Genomic DNA, 20527 nt, shown 5'->3' with positions numbered 1-20527 from the left:
CCATAAGCTTAAAGGCACAACAGCTTCTTTGTGTGTCTCAATAATGCTTGTCCAGAGTGATGTCAGTCAATTTTTGACCTATACAGTCTGATGTTATTCTCAACAATCATAGAATAGATTTTTTTTTCCTTTAATGAGTGAAGAGTATGCCAATAAAATCCTTGAAAATTATCATATTCCTTTATGGTGTCTTCCTCTGGAAGAACAAGGTATATTACCCACATGGACATTTCTGCAAAGTCATTAGGATCTTTCATCTGGCTTCTGCTGGCTTTTGTTGTTTCCTTGGATTTTTTTTTTTTTTACATACCATTGGGTAGTTAGAGGACCACTTCTTTGTGTCTGACTTTCCAAACACTTTTGTAAGTTGCCATTTCAGTGGGATAAATAAACGCTAACAGTTAAATAGCACTTTCTAGTAGAGATTGAAAAAAAAATTGTACATGTGAAATGACATCCTGGTGGGAGCGAATCCAGAGTTCAGCCTCCGTTATGGCACTCTGGAATCACATAGATAGCATACAAAAAGCATACAAAGGGTCAGCCCCGTTGTGCTCCTGGAAACTGTTCCTCCAATGTGGAAAAAAGTCTGTAGAACGGGCCAGGGTTCATTCAAGATGCACATAATGCCTCCAGGCGTGGGGGTTCCCCCTCCTGGCGCATGCCATTGCGGAGCTGGTGCTCCCCCATCCCCTGCTCGGCCTCTCCTGCTTTCCTGCCAGATAAGGGGGAAAATCAGCTTCCTGGAGGGAAAACGTCTTCCTGAGCTCTTAATGCAGCATAGCTTCTCAGCATCTGCCATGCAGACTTTGGTCACAAACACAAACTGAGGCCACAGAGCTCAGTCCTGCCCAGGTGGCTTAAGTGTGGGGAGGCTGCTGAGTGGCTATAGGGAGATTTGCATCATCTACCGTCGAGCCCTCTTATACCCAGCCCGTGTACTCTGTAGTGGTACCAGCGAATAGCCCTCAGACATTAAAAGGTTGTTAGTTCACTCTCCAAACTCAAAAAGTCCAGTATGGATTACAGTACCATTGCTGCTAGTTACATTAAACTCCTGTCCTTACTGCTTTTTGTGTGGCACTCGGATCACCTTGCTTCCATAGAGACAGTAAAGAAATGCATGTACTGGATGAACTCTTTATGGAAATCACTTTGTGTTTCTATAATGGTATTTCTAGATTACTTTTATTCATATAACTCTAATGCTTCCCTGAAAATTAAACTGGTTTTAATTCTATGTTTTCAGCTGAACACAGTGTAACTATAGTACTGTCATTAAGCTTGCAGAAGCACAAACTTAACCTGGTTAGAGTTGGACTTTCATATGGAGCCCATATTTTCCCCAATGTTGTTTGGGTTTTTTTAAGTCATGAATTCCCTGCAGCATAGCCCCTAGGCTCCCCTTGGAGAAACATCTCCAGACTGTAGCTGCCGCTGCTTTCTTTCTCTGCCCTTCAGTCTGAACCACAGAAGTATCACAGAAGGTGGTGCTATGCAACCCAGTCATTACCAGCTTTGGACTAAAGTGAAGTACATACTAAACGCTTGAGTGACAACAACTGAACTTAAGCAAGCCAAAGGTCCAGAGTATAAAAGAGATTTAAATTAGAGATTGCCAAAGTGGGGTGGAAATTTGTTTTTCTTCTGTCTACCAGGTATTTTACATTATATAAAATGAATACTAGATGATAATTGCCGATCTGGTGTCCTGTATTGATTTAATTCAATAAGCAGCTTCACCTCCACCTTTTGCATGTGCTTGCCTTAAAATATATGCATTATGAAGACAGTGATTCAAAGTCTTCAGGAAATCAATATCAAGACAGGATTCTGTTCTTCAAATATTGACAGCAGAATAACTCTAAGAAACAATGACAAACAATAAAAGCAGGAATAGACAAAATTAAGGCTGTAATTCTATTTTAGTTAAGCTCTACAGAAGTCTCAAACAGTTGCCTGATACTGCATATTGTATGTGCTTTAGCAAATAGCTTGTGTTGACCCCTTGCTGTCAGAATTTCTGGTTGAAAACCTGTGACCATTGAAATGAAAGGCTTTTTTTGCCAATGATTTCTATACAGTTGGCTGTTTCACTTGATCTTTTGCCAATAACTTGCACAGATTTTTTTCAGCCATGAGCGTACACTGGGAAGATACAGAAGGGTATATGTAGGCTGTTACCATTAACATTGTTCCCACCTTTGATAATTTCCTTAGAACTAAATAAAACTTATATCAAAGCCTGTAGTGTTACAGTATTTAAACTGAGCAGCTCTGTGTGCTAACTTACTGTGGTTTTGTAATGGTAATTTTAAAATCCTTTAGTACTGGCAGATGAATTTCCTGCACATTGAGTATAGTTCCAAGAAGTTAAAGGATGTCTTTTGTGGAGTAAAACATGTTACAGTTAGTGCAAATCATACTGGTTGCTTAGTTGATGCAGTTCTGAAATCAAATTGTTATGGATAGTTCAGTACTGCAACATACAAGTAATACTAGGTTATTAACATTCATCCAGAAAAAAATTTTTTTTAAATGCCATTGAAAACCCTAGTCTGTTTTGATTTTCTCACTCTGAAATATCTGAAGTCAGTCCAAAAGTCTAGAGAATGAGTAGTGAGTATCCACTATGTAGATAGGAGAATTTCTTTTCAGTAGGTGTTGAAGGCTTATCAAGTATAACTCTTTCAAGTATTACTCCACTTGCAAATGTCATTGAATAAACCAGCAAGATTTATTTTTCATTTCTGTCTTTCATTTTTGCAGTTTTAACAAGTGCTAAATTTCATGAGGATGTCAGTATTGGACCCAAGTGAAATGTTTGAGAGCTCTGTTCACATCTGATAGTAGAAAATTCAGAGTTAATGTTTTGAATGTACTGAAAATCTCTCTAACTTGACATATTTCTCTATAATTTAAAAAAGAAGGAAAGCTTTGAGCCACCTGTGCCTGGGTGATATGTCCTGACTGTTAGATCAGTAAGTGCAAGTTGGGTGGCACTCTTGTCTTCTGCTCTTTGCCCACTTTGACCATGGCTGTGACTGCAGCAGTATCTGTGCACACAAGCATGCTCACAGCATGTTTAGTGAAGCAAGGCTTTTTGTGGCATTTAGGCAGAGAGGTGCCGGAACGAGTTGTAGACAGGACATGGGCATTCTGCAGAACAGGGCGTTTTTGATCAGCAGTGTGTTGGATTTCTCCTGGGACATCACTCCAGCAGTTTCATTGTTCCTTCATTATTCTGTCATTTCCTTTTCTTTCCTCTGGTTGGGAGGCTCATATGCTATGTTCATTACTTTTAGACATTTAGAGCCAGATCAATATTTTACTGTATCTGACCAGGTTTCCATTTAGAAAGTGGGACAAAAAAAATCTACATCTTTTATTTCATACACTTAATAAAACTGAAAATGCTGTTTCAGAAATAGCAGAGGTCTTCTGTATGTACTTCTGCTCTACATACTAAAAGAAACAGGAGATGCTCTTCATACGAAGATTATGAAGCATACAGTAGTCTATTAGTAACTAGTAGGATTTTAACTAGTAGGACCGGCCAATTTTGATTGTCCATCTGTAGCCAACAGTCTTTAATGCTGGTTTAGAACAAATTGGAGTGCCTGGGACATTGCAGAATACTAAAAGAGGGATAGATTTGTGCCTGTAGTTAAGGGGGAAGAAAGGAGGGAGCACGGAGCAAGGTTCTCATTAGCTGAAAGCTCGTTAGCTTGATATTCTTTTCAGGCAAACTAATGGAAAAGTTGTTAATGAAAAAAAAATTTAAAGATATAATGCAATCACAAAATACACTTGAACAAGGCAGTTTGTCATGAAATTAACAACTTGGATGAAAATGGTAATCGAGTGATCATATGGCAAAATGAGTTCATTGAGAACATATTGTTTAACTTTGCATTTGGCTATGTTTGCATGTGTAGGAGCACTGAGGAGTCAGTAGTAGTCCGAACAGTAGGAGACATTGAAGGCAAACAGCTCAACCTCAGCTCCCATGGCAATGCCATGGCATGTGTCATCAATGCACCTTTAGGTATATTTTTTCAAAATTGCGAAGTTGATTTTACATGTGGCTGCAGAGCTGGTATATTGAAATCCATCAAACACCTTCACTCCATGTATTGGAAAAAGCATGATTTGGCATGAGAGGAGAGTAAGGCACTCTGTCTTTTTACTGAGACCTTATGCCAGATCCGGATGCCAAAGAGGAATTACTTTCACAGGTAGTAGTATCAGGTTTGCTGAACCAGGCTTCCTTAGACCTCCATTAATTTTAACTTGCACAGCCCTGGCTGGTAGTTCAGAGAGGGTTTCCCAGGAGTTTGCAGTTAGAAGACTGCGGTCTCTCCATTCTGTTTCCAGCAATGTTCGCATTCCTTTCATGTCTAAATGATATTTAGAAGCCACTAACAGACAATTTCCAATGAAAAATCATGCATGAGAAATTAGCCACAAGAGTGATTAATAAGAGTTTCTTTTCTTGGAGTGACTGACAGAGGAACTGCTGAATGTCCCGTGTCTTATCAAGAGCTAATGTCTTTCTGAAGATTTGTTTTAGTAAAAGAGGTGCCATTTGCTTCAGTTCAGGAGGAAATTGGTGCAACATAGTGGTCTGTGGTATGTATGATTAGAGTAGACAAATGCATGGTCACTTTGGGCTTGAGTTTTGACTAGTAATTTCTTAAAGCTTCCTAAGCAGACTTAGATACCTTCTGTCTCAGATCATCTTTTCATTACATTTTTTTCTACAGAGTTTCATGCTGGTGAAGGAAGATACCACTTCTTTATTTCTTTACCATATGCATCTCATTGATGCTAACAATTAACAAGTTAAATCTGCACCTGACCACAAACAGCTGATGAAACATTTCTTTTAGTTATCCACTATATTCCTGATAGAGACAATCAATAGGTAAAATCTATGCAAATGTGCAGAGTTCAAGTGAGGGCTATCCTAAACAGGACTTAAGCTATGCACCCGCCTTTGTGCCAAATTTTTCAGGGTTTTTTTTCTCCTGTAATGAATACATGTATTTTGTGCATTGGAGCATGGCACAGGGCCTTTTGGATGGCAGGCTCTTCAAGAAAGAGGAAGAGAGTTTTAATCACAAAAGCAGAAACTTCAGTCAGAGAAGTGATTCTACACTTTGTTTCATTTGTAAATGGTGCGTATTGGCTTTTGTGAAACAGAACCCGAGTCCAATTCAGGACAGCGCTTCATAGATTCTTTACGTGAGGCTTTTTGAGTCTGAAATAGTGCACATGAAAAGAGAAGGAGATTGAACATAATTTGTTCCAACAGCTAGTCTAAGATTTTTTCCAATCAATCAAGATTCTTTCAGCATATTCCTCTTTGTTGACCTGTAAGCAGCTTTTAAAATAATAGCATTAGCCTATATTTCAGGACTTCACTGGGTGTTCCCAGCTATGGTGATTAGTTACAAGAAATGAGAAATGCATGTATTGTAACCTTTTAATGGATATGGGAGACTTGTAAACTAAGTTGAGATTTGAGCAATTTGTAGATTTCAAAATGAGTCGTAGAGTTCATTGAAAAAGAAAAATGCATCATTGAAATTCATGGTGCCACTTTGGTTTTCTTTGCTGAGATTTATCATTGAAAGCCATATTGCTTTCCCTTGCCTTTATTTAAAGCTCTTCAATACATTGTTTTTAAGGTCCATTTCTTTTACAAGCTTTTCCTTTCAGCTTGCTCAGGGTATCGGGTCCTATGAACATCTGTTTGTGCCTAAAATCAGCCAGGACCTGGACTGTATCCTGCCTCCCTACTCCCTTTTGTTTCCAGAGGCTATTGTTTCCGATTTCATGCTATCAGAGGGACTGCATGTTTTCCTGTGTGAAGTTGTCAGAGAGATAAAAGCACAGGAGCAGGGTCACATTTCGAGGGATGGGCATGAAAAATTGGTAAAATGTATCTTGAGGGCCACCCACAAGACTTGCTTGAAGAAATTCTGAAGTAGGGAGTAGAATTATAATTTGAAAATTGTACAGATTTCTAAGTGGAGTAAGTAGTGGTGAAATAAGTGTTTAACTAGCAGAAAACTCTTAGTCAGATTTACACTTAGTTGACTTATTCCTCTTAGGTAGCTTGAGAGTCTCCAGTTGGTCTTTGTCAGAAAGAAAATACCATCACCTTCATTATGGTGCCTGCCCCTGTCTCTTCGGTACGAGAATGAGATGCCAGAAGATTTAAAGCAAGTGTGTTACACCTTTTAGTCATCATAATATACTTGGGAATAAAGAAATATTAGTGACGGTGTCTACCTGTCCAAAATTACCGGTATGATACAAGACCTGCAAAGAATACAATAAGGATGGTAATGATAGAAAGAGGAATAGTGCAGCTTAATTAACTTCATGAACTTCCAGTAAGAAAGCACGGTACTAGGCCTGTAACTGTGGCTAGGGTTCATAATGCTGTAAACTATGATTAACCAAAACATACTTATGCTTTTGTCTCACATGAATTCCAGAAGTGGCACCCTAGTTTTAAAGGATGCAAAATGATTCAGTCGGTGATAGGAGGGAAGAACATCTGCAGTTACGCATACAGCTGATTTAGACAGTTTCATAGAGCATCCTCTCGCATCTGCACTCAGTAGTAAGAGGTTTACATGTATTTCTCTGAAAGTACTAGAAAGCCAGTAAAAAGTTCTGTCCGTCCTTAATATAGTATCAGTATAACTAAAGCAATGTCTTGCTAGTTTGTATATCATATGATCTTAACTGTTCTCATTTAGGTCTTGACTAGATACAAAATGAAGAAAATGTTTTTAGTAGTACTGGTTTAGGTCAGTGATTCAATAAGATGGTTACTTTTATTTTAGGAGCTTGTAATGAGGATTTGTTAAAGTGCATGATGAGAAAAAATGAGATATGTAAGTTGTATCTTTTTCCATTGGCAACTGACAGATAAGAGATACTAAGCAAGGCATTATCTTGCTGCCATATAGCTTCTGAGTTAGTAAATTATGTATGTGCTACAAATCAGCCTAATACTGGAATTTTAAGGGAATGTATTTTTTTCTATAGCTTTTTTCCAAATATAAAGTAAATTATTTTTCTTAAATGCATAAATGATTTGCAATTTGATTTGAGAAACTAAATATACATCATGGGTTTTGTTGAATTTAGCAAAATTTTTGGCTATGGAAATTTAGGGGGGGACATTAATACACAGGGGTTTTTTTCACTTTTGGAATGTAGCAGAAAAAAATAGTAAAGTTTTAAAAATACAGTAATTATTGAATTTATATCCTTTGTGGTAATACTTTTAGAGATTAATTTGTTTATAAATAGAAAAAAAAGAAAGCAACACTTTAAGAAAACACTGCAAAGTGTTTAACAGTTCCGTAGGGGAGTTTAAATAAGAGCGCTGAGTGAGTATTTTTAAATAAGACTATCACTTATTAGCAGTCATATTTTAGAGCTTGTCATAGCTTCCGGTGACTTTGGTCAGGTTTCTGGGTCCCACTGCAGGAGCAGCTGCAGAGGTGACATCCCCTGCCAGCACATGTCCTGTGGTACTGCGTGGACCGTCCTTCCCCTTAGGACTGCCAGACTGGGAGCAGCACTGCTCTCATGGTCCCTGGAAGGTTTCTGTTGCATACAACGAGGGTTGCCCTAAGTGTTATGCAAGACACCCTCAGCCCCAAATTTGATGTGTGCCTGTGTGCTTTTATTTAAGGTAGGCAGGAGAGCATGCACGTCCTCAGACTGGGTATGTGCCAGCACGCGTGAGGAGGCACCTATGCAGAAAGTCACACAAGCGCAATTTCAGTTTTGGGGGGAAAATAATTGTATGTTTATTTATCAGCATGCTGTCACACCTTGCATCACATCAAGTATTATGGAGAGGAATTTTAACATCTGTTGTGAATACTGCTGATAATGTCCAATTCTGGCCTTACAGGTATAAATTATTGTTGAAATCACAACTTTTTTGTACCAGCAGTTTTCTTTGGCATACCTGTCTGATTTTGGATGAGTAAAAGAATTTACTTTGTTTAGCTTTGTCTCAAAAGGGAAAAGAGCAAAGGCTAGAGTAAAAATTAATAGCACATCTTAAAATCCATTACAACATCTCCCTTTTTTCTGACTAAAAGTGAGTGAAAAAGGCCTCTCTAGAGGAAATAAAGAAGAAGTTATTACAGCTTTCACTTTTTTGTAGAGTATGAAAAAGCTTTCTGTATGTTAAACAGTCTTGTGGACATCTGGCATGATTGGTTTTAATCTGCTGACTAAAAAGTCAGGATTAAATCTTCCTTTACACCTCTTTGTATTGCAGTCAGTAAAGTGACAGAGCTGCTCTGAAACAATGGCACTACTTATTCCACCCAATATGCCATGTGGTAGATCACCCCCTTTTTCAGCACCACTTCTCTGCAAAGACAATGAAGCATCTGGTGGGGTTTTCCTGTGTCCAAGATATTTTTTGTCAGTAATTTCACTCAGCCGGTCTGCTTAGCTCTCCCTTGGTGCTACTTTTTGAGACAGGGTTTGCCAAACCCAGTGGCAAGAGGTCAGGAGGCCAAAGTGATGAATTTTTATGTGCCTGTTTCTTGTGTTTCTGCTCAGTCATGATTCTTTGCGCGCTGTACTGCCTCTGAAAGGGAGCCACAGTGAGCAATTTGTCCTCCTGGGCTGGAGAGAATGGGGAGGCAGATGAGTTAAAGTAGCATGTATGACTCCGGACAGAGACGCACACAAATGTTTTCTTATGGCAGAACAGAATACTCCTGTCGCTATTCAGCGCAAGAGGGGCTTGGGAGATTTGTAGTCTGTTGGCTTTCGATCAAGTGACAAATGAATTTAACAGCACTTAAAGATACAGTGAAAAGAATAGCACTTCACGAACTAGTCCACAGCTGTTAGCTTTAAAATGATGTTGCGTTAACACTTCTGAACTTGCATTTTTCCCTCTCTCTGCATAATTGGGAGCGCTCTCTATTTCTCAGCATGTTTGAATCCTGGTTTGCTTTAAGGAAAAAAAATGTCATCTCTGTTTCAGAAACTATAGATTTTGCTTTCTGGTTGCTTGCCCAGTTGGGCCCCCATCCCCTCCAGATGGATCATTGGTCCATGCAAGCAGGAGGACCGGGGAAGCTGCATTTCCACCAGAGCTTTCTGTCCTCTGTCAGTGGTGCTCTGTAACACCCAGTGGTGTCAAATGAGCCGGGGATCAGCATTCATTGCTGGGTTAAATCCCTTTGGATCCCCAGCCACTGGTGTGAAGTTGCTGTTCCTTCACATTCTCCTCCCTCTCTGATCAGCCATGTCACTCTAGTCGGTCGAGGGCTGCATTGCAATTTGTTGTTGGTCAGCAACTGAGCTTTGGACCCATTCAGTGGAGGCGGTGTCCTGGAGGGAATTCTTAATATTGCTGTAACGCACAAACCGTTCATTCTTACACCATCAGAGACCACACCAGAGAGGATGCAAAGCTACCTTACCAGGGATGGTGAAGAGAGGCAGTAAGTAGAACATGCCACCCTATTTCCTGCTCTCCACATTGACTGTTTTACCCCACAACTGGTTTTTATGTGTTGCCAGTCTTTTTACTGGGTGTGGTGTATGTCTCACACACATACTGATCTGTTAGTCCATCTTACTGTTTGTCAAGGAGAATATAGTAAACCTTAGGTCCACACCTTGCGCAGTATTTTACAAAGATATCCTTCATTCATTTTATCCGAAAAGCATTTATTTTAATGTGTGAATAAGTGCTCCTGGGAATAGGTAAACTCCATAATGGTTTGTCTCTTGTTCCAAGAAGCATAAGCCTGCTGGTCAGCAGCGTGCCTCTTGGGGGACCCACCATAGCCCCACAGCCCAACTTCTCAGCATCTTCAGAGTCAAGGTGCTGCTGCAGCCAACTGCTTGGAGGCTGCATGACAGCAGTGATGGGAGAGGAGGACAATTCAGCAATCCCACCTCATGGTTCTCTGAACTGTTTGAACATGACTAGCTAAAAAGGGTTATTTGAACTTACAGACAGCTGGACTCATATTGCTTTGCAAAAGTGAATAAAGGAACAAATGATGTGGAACCAGACAGGGAGTGTATCGATGAAAAATGAATGAGAGATGGCAGGATGAAAAAGAGTCAAGTCAGGGAGGCTGGACAAAGAGAGAAGGGGGAAAAATACAGCAAGGAAATCATCCACATGTTGCATCAGCAAGGCATCACCTGATCAGCCAAGTTTTAGTCTCACCATAACACTGTACAGGACATTCCAGTTATTAACAGGGTGAATTTCACATTCCCAACTTGTTCAGGTCAGAAAACCAGATACAGTGAACTGGAAATTATTCTCATGTCACATTTGCTCCCTTAAAAAGTAAAGTTAAGTTAGAGGAAGGGTGTTCTTTCCCCATAGATGGGAAACGGTGGAAGAATACTAACATCTCTCCCACTTTGCCGTACATACTTGTGGCCATTTGTTGAGATGGAGGGCACACATCCATTTCAGAGTTGTGCTTAGACTTAGCAAGAGCACGGGCCCAAGGAGCTGGCAGCCCGGAATGAACTTGTGCCTCATGCAAGTCACTTTCCTGTTCCAGGTCTCAAATTCCATCTTTGTTTAATGGACTAATTATTTTTGCTATTATGCATGATAGGAATTAAAAAAACATTTTGTACTTCTCTATATTTCTCACTTTGTGATTAAAAGTAGCTAGTGTCTGCCTAAAGGCATATGGATTTTAGATAGGTAAGTGGTTTGATTTCAGAATTGCCCAACACTTCATGTTTTAAAAGTCAGCTCCAATTTTCATTTCTGAGGATAAGCTTGATAGAAGTCAAGTGCAAAAATACTATTGCACAGTGTATTGGGTGTGCATCATATATTACATAGATGATACCTGCTGTTGTAAGTCTGCTTTGTGGAAGCCAAAGGTTCACACTCTTCAGAGGCTGAGCCATGTCACACCATTGATTTTGTACAAAACTCCCCATTAATTTAAAGGGCCAACTGCCAAATTTACTCTCTTTGGCAGTGCTAGTTGATGGAACAAAATACTGCATGGGTGTGTTTCTGAGGCTTGCTGTTTGTTCTGACTGAGGTAACATGGAAGCACTGTACTGTGCAGAGCACTTTGCAGCAGCTGTGACCTGGTAGTGCACACTCTCGTCGGTCCCCAGCAGGCTGTGTCAGTAAGTGTGCTCCCTTGGACAGTTAAGAAGAATAAAGCTGACAGACTCCAGTTATTTGGAACCCTGCAATGTCCAGTTCTGGAAGTGAGTCAGGAAGCACCAAAGAATTTTTTTAGGTGTTGGCTTGAATTTTTGCTACTTCATGTTACTGCTCCCATGTTTCATTCCTTACAGCTGTAAGTAACAATTAAAAATGGAGGTAGCAGAAACAATGACACCATCAGCACAAACAGAGGCAAATGTTACCACTCAAAACAAAGGCAATTGCAAAGCACACAGGAGCAGATGGGGTTCACAGGCTATTTTGCTTTTAAAATGAAAAGAAATAGAAGGTTCTTAGTCTGAAAGTTAGATAAAAGCAAGCTTAGCTATAAGGAGAGAAGCTGCCTCTTATTTCATTCCTCCTGAATTCAAGCGAACAGGGGATTTTACATTTCTCTACAGAAACAGATTTACATCACAGATCCTGTGTGCTTCATCAAAGTCTTCGCTTAACAGAAACGATACATACAGTCCTCTGCTTAATCAGCTGGAGTAAAAAAGGGGTAAGTGCTGTGAAGGTTTCCAACAAGGAATTTTTCAAGCTGGTATTGCTGCTTGGCCAAAGCAGAAAAAATAATGGAAGAGAAGTAATAGAAGAATGTCTGAATAAATCTCAAGAGGTTCACACGTTACGGGACAAGACAACATGTATATAGCAGATTTCCATAGGAACAGTTGGACTGTTCTGGTTCCTGTAATTATGGAAAAGCACATCATTGTCTTTGGAAACTCCCCCAGGCCCCTACTTGACATCAAGTAGTGATGCTAAATGACTAGGAAGGTGGACAGGAGGAGGGAAGGGATTTTTCTAGCAGACTCTTTCAAAGTTCCAGATCTTCCAGTGGTATAGGGTTTATCCAGATCTAATCAAAGTCCTGAATGCATTTGAAACTTATTATCAATGTCAGCAAGTGAATTTAAACTGAGAGCTTAAAAAGGGGGCAGGGGAACCCTTTACCTGAAAACTTCACCATTGCCTGCAGAGGCCCTACAAAGTTTTGTGTTCCTGATGCACGCAGGTGCCAAACAACTCAGGATAAATTGTACTTGGAGATCATAGTCAGGAAAATGAAACAAGAAAATCCAAAAAGATGTGGAAACTGACCAAAAGGAGTCGGATAGAGAAAACTAGAAGCTAATCACCATGCAGGTGAATGTGTGTGATGGAAAGGAGTTCTATCCTGATTTTTTAATTCTTGGAAAGAGATACACGGGGCCAGGGCAGGGGGTTAACGGTAATAATTTTTTTTTTTAAATGTCCATTTAACACCAGTATTGGAAAAGAAAAATAGTTACAAAATGGGGGATTGTTATATTTGCAAAACTGTTTAGAACAGAGCACCGCAAAGTGTCTAATGGAAGTCTCTTTCTCAGTTTGACAAAATGGGGTGTGGGAAGATGCTGTGGGGATAAAATTAGGAGTATGAGAAACTATTATCCCTTATTCTTTATCTTTGGATCTATGTAGGTGAGCAAGTAGTAATTAATGTTCTGCTATTCGATGGGTACTGATGATAATTTTAGAATTAAATCGTCACATACAAAGTAACAGCTAACTGAACAAACTGCTCGGTTTCAGAAGAAAACAATGTTTAGGATAGTTAGCCAAAATTAGGAGTCAGATTGGAATGTCAGAGGTTTATAAATTAAGCACAGTGTCTATAAGTAGCTGAGTTAAGTTATGCTGAGCATCTAATAAACAGATTGAATTTTATTCCTGCTAAACATGTAACAAATGCCAAGAGGAATTTCTTTCAATTGCCATCAGAAGTATATGTTCCAGGTGAAAAAGATGCTTGGAGGCAGCTGACAGCTGCAATCTAGTGGCCCTGTCTCCTGGGAGAGAGCTGTAATAGCACATTCTTTCCAAGAACGTAAGGTTGGGCGTTTGACACTTTCTTCCAGATCTGTAATCTCAGAGAATCTTAGTGGCAGAGGCCTTTTGGACTTAATTCAGATTCTTTTCTGAAGAAGAGAATTAAAAAGAGAGCCGTCATTGCCACCAGCTGTTGGCACCGAGGAAAGCCACAGAGGCAGGGAGGGCACGGTCAGCGACCTCGCGGGTCTCTGGAGCTGGGGAAGGGCAAGCTGGTCTGCGGGTGTACGGCCCCGAGCTGGCTGCTCCTGCGCCCTTCCCTGCACGGGCCAAGGGTGGGCTGGGGCTAACCATCGGCGGCTGAGTGCTGTTGGGACCGTGGCCCCACTGCCTCCGATGTGCAAAGCAAACAGAAATCTCACCCATTACTGCAAAAGATAACTCTGTAGGAACCGAGTGTTGTTTTCAGCAATAATAGAACAGGCAAGAGAGTACCACCAACAGAGCAGGCAGTTAACGTGTACTGCCGGACAGAGGCTATGCCGTTAAACTGGTCTCCCAGTTTACTCAGTGCAGTTCCTGAAAAAATAATGGAAATGGTTTTGCATTGCCTAGTGTTACACTTTGATAATGTCATGAATGATCTAAGTTTCCAGACAAGAAAATGCATTTCACGATGAACTTAGTGCAGCTAATGTGAAATTGAGCCCAAAGAACTGCAAGTTGTTTCCAGCAGGGATCATTTATTTTAGGGATGCAGGAGATCTTTGGGAGAATGGAAGCATGAAGATAGGGTCTTTGTGCTGAGCTTTTTTTATCACAGATGCTACCCAAAGAGGTGTTTTAAAACCAAAATATCCCTTGGCCACAAATCGGCAAAAGGGTCACGTGGTGGAAATGAGAGTACTACTGTAGGTCTTGGGCAGCTCCTGGGCCAAGCTTTCACAGGTGGTAGAATTGGAGCTGCTCTAAACTGCCTGTGAAGTTAAATCAGTCCTAAAATGAATACAGGCAGCAGTGTCCTGTAATTTGCGTTGATTTGCCATCAGAAGATGGACTGTACGCATGCTACATAAGCAGTGTGCTGAGAGGAGAGATGGGAGTGGTGCAGGAGGCTTTCTCTCTCTATCCCACCCAGCCCCTCCACCATCTCTGCTCCCCTGGACATGAGCTTACTCTTCTGGGAATATTCAAAGAGAAAGTAATTTTGCATGTTGTTAACTTTAAGTGACTTCTCATTAATACTTTTTTGTATTTGTTCTTTCTCCAACTAACATGTATCTCACTGCTGAGTTAAATTCCTGCTCCTGGAAGCTTATTAGTATTAAAAGCATAGTAACTTATCTGAGACATTACTGCTATTTCCACACAGTTAAAGTTAACACAAGTTAATATATAGTCTAAGGGATATTTTTTCAAGTAAAGGTGTATGTCCTCTCAGATGGGTTTTGATTGCTTTACATTGGGGAATTTAGCTCTGTAATTTCCCTAATTGTTTGCAGCAGCTGTATGGCCAAATACCTCTGCACAGTTGTGAAAAATTAGCTAAAATAAGTCTCCATTGCAATGGCAGATAGAGTTTAAAAAACACAATGTTACCTGTCCTGTAGCTAAATGCACAACTTTCATTGACTCAGAAAGCTACATTTAACTTTGTTTTTCTCACTTGCAAATTTTATTTCTCTGACATCATGTCATTTGGTGAATTTACTGTTAGCATATTCCCAATACCCAGGAAATCATACCAACCCCTCAGAGGTAAGGAGGAGCCCAAACAAGACAGATGTTCCTGTTATTCCCACAGTAGCAAATCTTTTACCTCGCTGATTGTTTCAAATACAATTTGCATCCAGATAATAATAAAAAAGCATTTGATTATCCTAATTTAATAAGTGTCAGATTGATTTGGGGGGTTGGAGCAGCATTTCAGAAGATGTATTTCAGTGTCATAATTAGGCGATACATGTAGCTCTGTCTCTTCTATCCAGCCAGAATCCGCAGAGTATGTAACTGGAATAAAATGAAATATCTTAAATTTAATTGATTTGGTTGCTCATGTGCTCAAGACCTTATTTCAGCTGGCTCATGTTAGCATTCTGCAGACTTTGCACTTCTCTCCTGGCACTTCTAGCAACAAACACTTCTGTTTTAATCCATGCAGTTTACTGGAAATTGCAATTACAACTTTTGCTGAATTTTTTTAATTATAAAGGAGCAATGAATGCATTCTACTTTTTTTTTCTTTCTTTTTTTAAGAAGAATTCAAAGTAATAAGAAGTCCTGAGAAGAGTGTTCAAATCACTGGGAAAAAGGATCTTTAGAATTAGTAGACAGAGGCAATAGGAAAGTTTGAGTCTGTATGTGCTTGGATACCAACTTTTTTTTTTTTTTTTTAAATTTGTTGAAATAATTACAAGCATGCAGTAACTCAGCTCACACATCAAGAGGTAGACTCAGGAGTTTAAAGGATGTTCAGAAAGCAGGAGCACAAAATCAATGAAAAATCAGCTGCAATGTTCAACAGAGCACTGCTAGCAGGAAACAGTAGTACAGTTCACAGCTGTTCGGACTGTTTCCATATAAACGCAATATAAAAAGCAATTCTATAATAGATATTGTAGAATATTGTGTGTGTGTGTTTTATGTATATAACACAATTGTTTTAATGTCTTTATCCCTTTTTACTGTAAGTATGCAGAAATACAGTCTAAAACATTTTGATGTGTTGTATATATATGGGAGCAGATGTATTTTGAAGGTTGCATTTATGCTGTAAATCAAAAGGCTTTCAGTTTCTGAGGATTGCAGAGTTCAGAAGAAATTCCAGATTTGTCTCTTGTCAATATAAAAAACTTTCACTCCTAGCTTTGCCTAACAGTACGTTTTTATTATGTTCCAAAGCAATTATCAGAAAAGTTATTGCTATGTTTTACAATTCAATACACATAAATTATCACAAAGGGTTATTTAAAAAAATACTATGAAGCATCTACCTGTGTGGACAGTGTATGTGAAAACGGGAATAAGACAGGTCTGTGTTGTTAAGCAAAGGCTGAATACTGAGTTCTCTCTCAGCTCTGAATACAGCTCTCCTGCAAACTTTTTAACCAAATCTTGTTTCCAAAGAACAAAGATTTTTTTAAAAAGATAACTTGGGTAGAGTTTTGATATCTGATTTCCCCTCTTCCGACTTTGTAAAAGAGTGCCTTTGAGGCAATACCCAAAAAGAAACTGTGTGTTTTCATAGCATTTTTATTTTCTTTACCAGCAACAAAAAATCCCTTCATAAGTAGACTTGTCTAAAAAGGCACATGTTCCCGAAAGTTTTCTGCTTGGGTGACTACGATTTTGTAGAAATTGAAAGGAGGAGGAAAAAAGGAGTGCTCCAGCTTGTATAAGAAATGAACCTTTGCCCAATCACTTTTTGTCCGTGAATAAGGTAACTTTTTGTGCGTGTGAAATTTGAAAGCAATAAGGTATGTGGGTCCTTTCTCTGTATTGGTTCTCAAGAGTCGATCGCGGGTTTTTTTTTCCTTTAGAGCGGGCCTGAAGTTGTGAGATAAAGCAGCTCAGGAAAAAAAAATGTTCTCAAGCAGATGCCTTTAAGAGACAGAAATCATGAATTTCTTGAATTGCGACCACTCCGGGGGTGGCTACAATGACTTTTTGACAGTGACAGTAACTCTGCCTTGTCTTTTCGAGCCCTTCTTTGGCCCATTCACTCTGGAAAGCTGCTTAAGCGCACTTAAGCGCATTAGCATTTGGATGCTCGGGGACCGTACTGACCCTCATTTGGAAAGTTTAAATGAGTGAAAGATGGAGCGATTTGTTAGGGCTTTAGAAACCAGCTTTAGAGAGCGGCGGGTTTTCCGCTTTGGTTTGTTCGGGTGCTTGTTCTAATCTGGTGCGCCGGGTAAAGGCGACCAGACTGATTTGTGACACATGAGCCCGAAGCGGTATTTTCTGGGGCCTGACCCGATTAGCCGGTCTGTGCTTTGAATTTCAATAGCCGGCAGCGGAGGGCGCGCACTTCGGGAAGGGCTCGCTGCTGGCTTGTTACCTCAGCGGGGCCGGCCTGCAGGCGCAGATGGCGGAACGGCACGTCGGTGGGCGGCGGACAAAGCCGTCCCGGGCGGGGGCGCGGGAGGAGGGCCCGGCGCCGCGATCGCAGCCGGCCGCAGCGGGAGCGCAGCCTGCGCCGGGCCCTGCCGTTCAGCTCCGTACCGCGCCGCGCCTCTGCCCCCGTCTGCCGCGCAGAGCTGGGCCCGGCCGGCCGCCGCCGGCACCCCCTCCTCGCGCAAGCCCCGCAAAAAACCGCCTTGGCATCGGGCAGAACAGAGGACGTTCTCCAAGGGCGGCCCGCAGCTGGGGCCCTGTGGAGACTCTGCCTTTGCAGGCACCTGCGGCCGCCCTGGTGCCGCGAGCGTGCCGAGTTTTTTCAGGACAGAACCCAGAGTCGGGTGTTTGTCATCTGTAGAGATGGCACGGCTTTGGGGGGGGGAACAAATCGAGAAAAATTTGTCCAGACAGGACATCGTTTGTTCAGTGAGGTAGGGAATCGGCTCCTGTTCAGGTCACAGGCTCGAATTAAAAAAATCGGATTTGTATTTCATTTTAACTGAATCACACTCAACTTATCCTTTAAAAATGAAATCGCTTAGCTTGTTGCTTCTTGTTTGTACTATGGCAACACAGGGGGGCCTTTATCGAGGGTCGGGTTTTTAATGTCTGTCTATCAAAGGGGGGCAAAAAGCCCGTTGACAGATTGTTTCCATCCTAGCACTGGTGACCTCAGCTGAGATCTAAAATATTTGGAAGCAGATGGACTTTTGTGTAAAGACATGTTTGGCGTGTATTTCTTCCTTCAGAAGAAATGCAGAATGGGGAGCTGAGAAGTAAGCTGTAGTTACCTGGCATTGTGTCTGACAGATACTGCACTTCTAATAATGAATCCCAATATAAGTATTCCTGCTTGTGAGAGAAACAAGCATGTAGCAGGATGTGAAATTCTATTACCTTGTTACCACAGAACATACTTACTTTATAAGTGAATATTATGCAAAATGAGAATCTGTTGTCTGGCCATTATGAAAAAGAATGGAAACGCGCAGAGCAGGGAAGTCACCTCTTAGCCTCTTCTTGACTGAGTTACCTTCTTTATCAGGCTTTTGTTAAGAACCTCTAGCAAAATAAGCTTTTATTCAGAAGGACAGTCTTTGTCAATATCCTTATCCAGGGCTGTGCATAGATCCTATCAGCAGCCTGTGCCTCAGCTGTAGCGAAGGATGCTGAACTGCCTCCCAGGTGTGGGTGCACATCTTGGCCATATTCTCGCTGCCTTTGAGTAATGCCAAGGTTTTCTCAGTTCCCCTTTCTGTCTTCTGCCTTGTGGTTTCCAGCAGCCCGGGCAGCCCAAGGCTGGGGTAGCATTACACACCATCCGGTAGCTTTGCCCAAGCTGGATAACTACAGAGCACTTTGTGAAGCCTGCCTACCCCACAGTTAAGATGTAGTCTATTTCTGCATTTCAAAGCACTTAACGTACTTAAAGCTTCACTGAAAGTATGGGTTCAGTGAATCTAAAGTACATTTTTAAGTTAAATATATACCTAACTGCTTTGCTAAAAGCTCCAGATTTTCACCTGTTAGAATGCAACAGAGCAAGCCCTTTAAACAACCTCTTCTGTATTATTCTCTAGGTCAGCTTTGATTGCCATTGAAACTGGGCCCCAACCAGGTGAATGGCAAGTGAATCGAGGCCTGACACTTCCTTGGAAATTCATAACTCTGTGCCTGATAAAATGTTGATTGAGAATATGTTTTAGACACCCAGTGCTCAAAACACCTAGAGATGGGATGTTGTCTCTTATTTAAAAGGATGATGCATGGGGAATTTGCTATCCAGAGTAAACTGTGAAAACTTACTGTCAGATTGTGTAAGTGTTGCTGGGACTTTTAAATTATACTCTGAACATTCATGGACAAGGCAGAAGTTTTTGCAAACAAGAGTTAACCCACAGAACTGTAGTGTCAATGTAGTTATCACCTTTTAAGAATGCGGTACAGAAACTGGTGGGGCTGTGGAGTCATTAGCTGTAGTAAGTGGCTTTTGAGGATGTTTAAAAGTAATGTGTGTGGTAGTAAGTTAAGTGAGTATTTGACTTATCTGATTGATATTTTCTTAATATTGCCTGTTTCTCCCCAAACATAATTCAGTTTATTGTTTTAAATCCATCATGAGTGGAAGTAACTTAAATTAGCAATGCTTTGTATTTTGACCTACAGCAAATCATATTCTTAGGTGGGCATTGAAGATACATAGATTGATAAAGTTCAATTAAATGTGGCCTTATGTTTCATATAAACTAGTTTCCCTTTCTCCTTTTGTGTTTTTTGTTAGACACTATGTGCAAAGGCTACAATGCAGACTATCCGGGCAGCTGACACAAATGAAGTAGTCAAGCTAATATTTCGTGAATCTGATAATGACCGAAAGGTAAACAACTTAATGCCCTCTGTACCCCCCTGTGTAAATAGAAACGTTGTCGAATGTTCACTTTCTTTTCTACAAAGCATGAATATAGTTGTTTCAAACTGATAATTTAAAGGGAGGGGAGGGATATAGATTGTCACACCTAATGCTCAGTTAATTGGATCTTTTTAAGTGATTGCCAGTCAGCCAAATGGGCAAGCTGACAAGGAGCTTTAGACATGTAGAAATGTCGTGTAGTTTTAAAGGGTTGCATGTCTCTAAAAGGGTCACTTCCAACAGCTGTGTATTAGGTAGCTGAGTCCAAGAGCTTTGCTGACCTTTCTCCTCTATTTTTTTTAGGTTATGCTACAATTAGAAAAGAAGCTCTTTGACTATTTTAATCAAGACGTATTTAGAGATAACAATGGCACTGCGGTAAGTTCATTGCTAAACACTTTTGAAGGAATAAGTTGGAAACTCACATACTAATTGCGTTTCTCTACCAGCTGTTTATCCTTATCAGCTCTCCTGTCTACAGAATGAGAAGAGATAATTCATCCAACACAATAGCTGTTCCAAATTTCCTCCTCAGTTTAGCCAGTTACTTTGTGTACAGCTTCTTAATTTTGGCATCTGTTTACCTTCTTTTTCACAGAAAAAAATTGTAAATTAAATATATGTGACTTCACTTTTCTTCTCTGTCCTCTGGTCTGCATTTCTTCAAGCATCCCCTTTCTTTACTAGCTCTTCATTGTGCACCATAGTAACTTAGGAAAAGCCCTTAATGCAAAGCTGTTCTGAAAATAATCTGGGTCTTCTGAGTCTACAAAGAATAATAGAAACACATGAATAAATAGAATACAAAGCTCAAACCCTGCAGCAGACTGGCACTGTGGCAAATCCTATAGGGCTTCCTAATTGGAGAAAGCAGACAGGAAACACTAACGTTCTGATTTGTAATGAGGACTACAATTTTTCTGTATGGCTCTGTATCTTCTTTAAGGTGA

At 40.5% G+C, this 20527-nt stretch overlaps 1 protein-coding gene across 3 annotated transcripts in view; it reads left to right on the top strand.

Moving 5' to 3' along the window:
* INPP5A (inositol polyphosphate-5-phosphatase A) overlaps positions 1-20527 on the top strand; it is a 262748-nt gene that overhangs the window by 202845 nt on the left and 39376 nt on the right. For all 3 annotated transcript variants that reach the window (XM_030030829.1, XM_030030830.2, XM_041127108.1), the window contains exons 10-11: positions 19449-19544; positions 19881-19955. In XM_030030829.1, the coding sequence (XP_029886689.1) occupies positions 19449-19544; positions 19881-19955 (171 nt within the window). The remainder of the gene's footprint in view (positions 1-19448; positions 19545-19880; positions 19956-20527) is intronic.

Source organism: Aquila chrysaetos, chromosome 11, assembly GCF_900496995.4.
Source record: "Aquila chrysaetos chrysaetos chromosome 11, bAquChr1.4, whole genome shotgun sequence".
Classification (NCBI taxonomy): Eukaryota; Metazoa; Chordata; class Aves; order Accipitriformes; family Accipitridae; genus Aquila; species Aquila chrysaetos.
The sequence above is the reverse complement of the archived record's forward strand: the minus strand, read 5'-3'. Positions and strand labels throughout refer to the sequence as shown.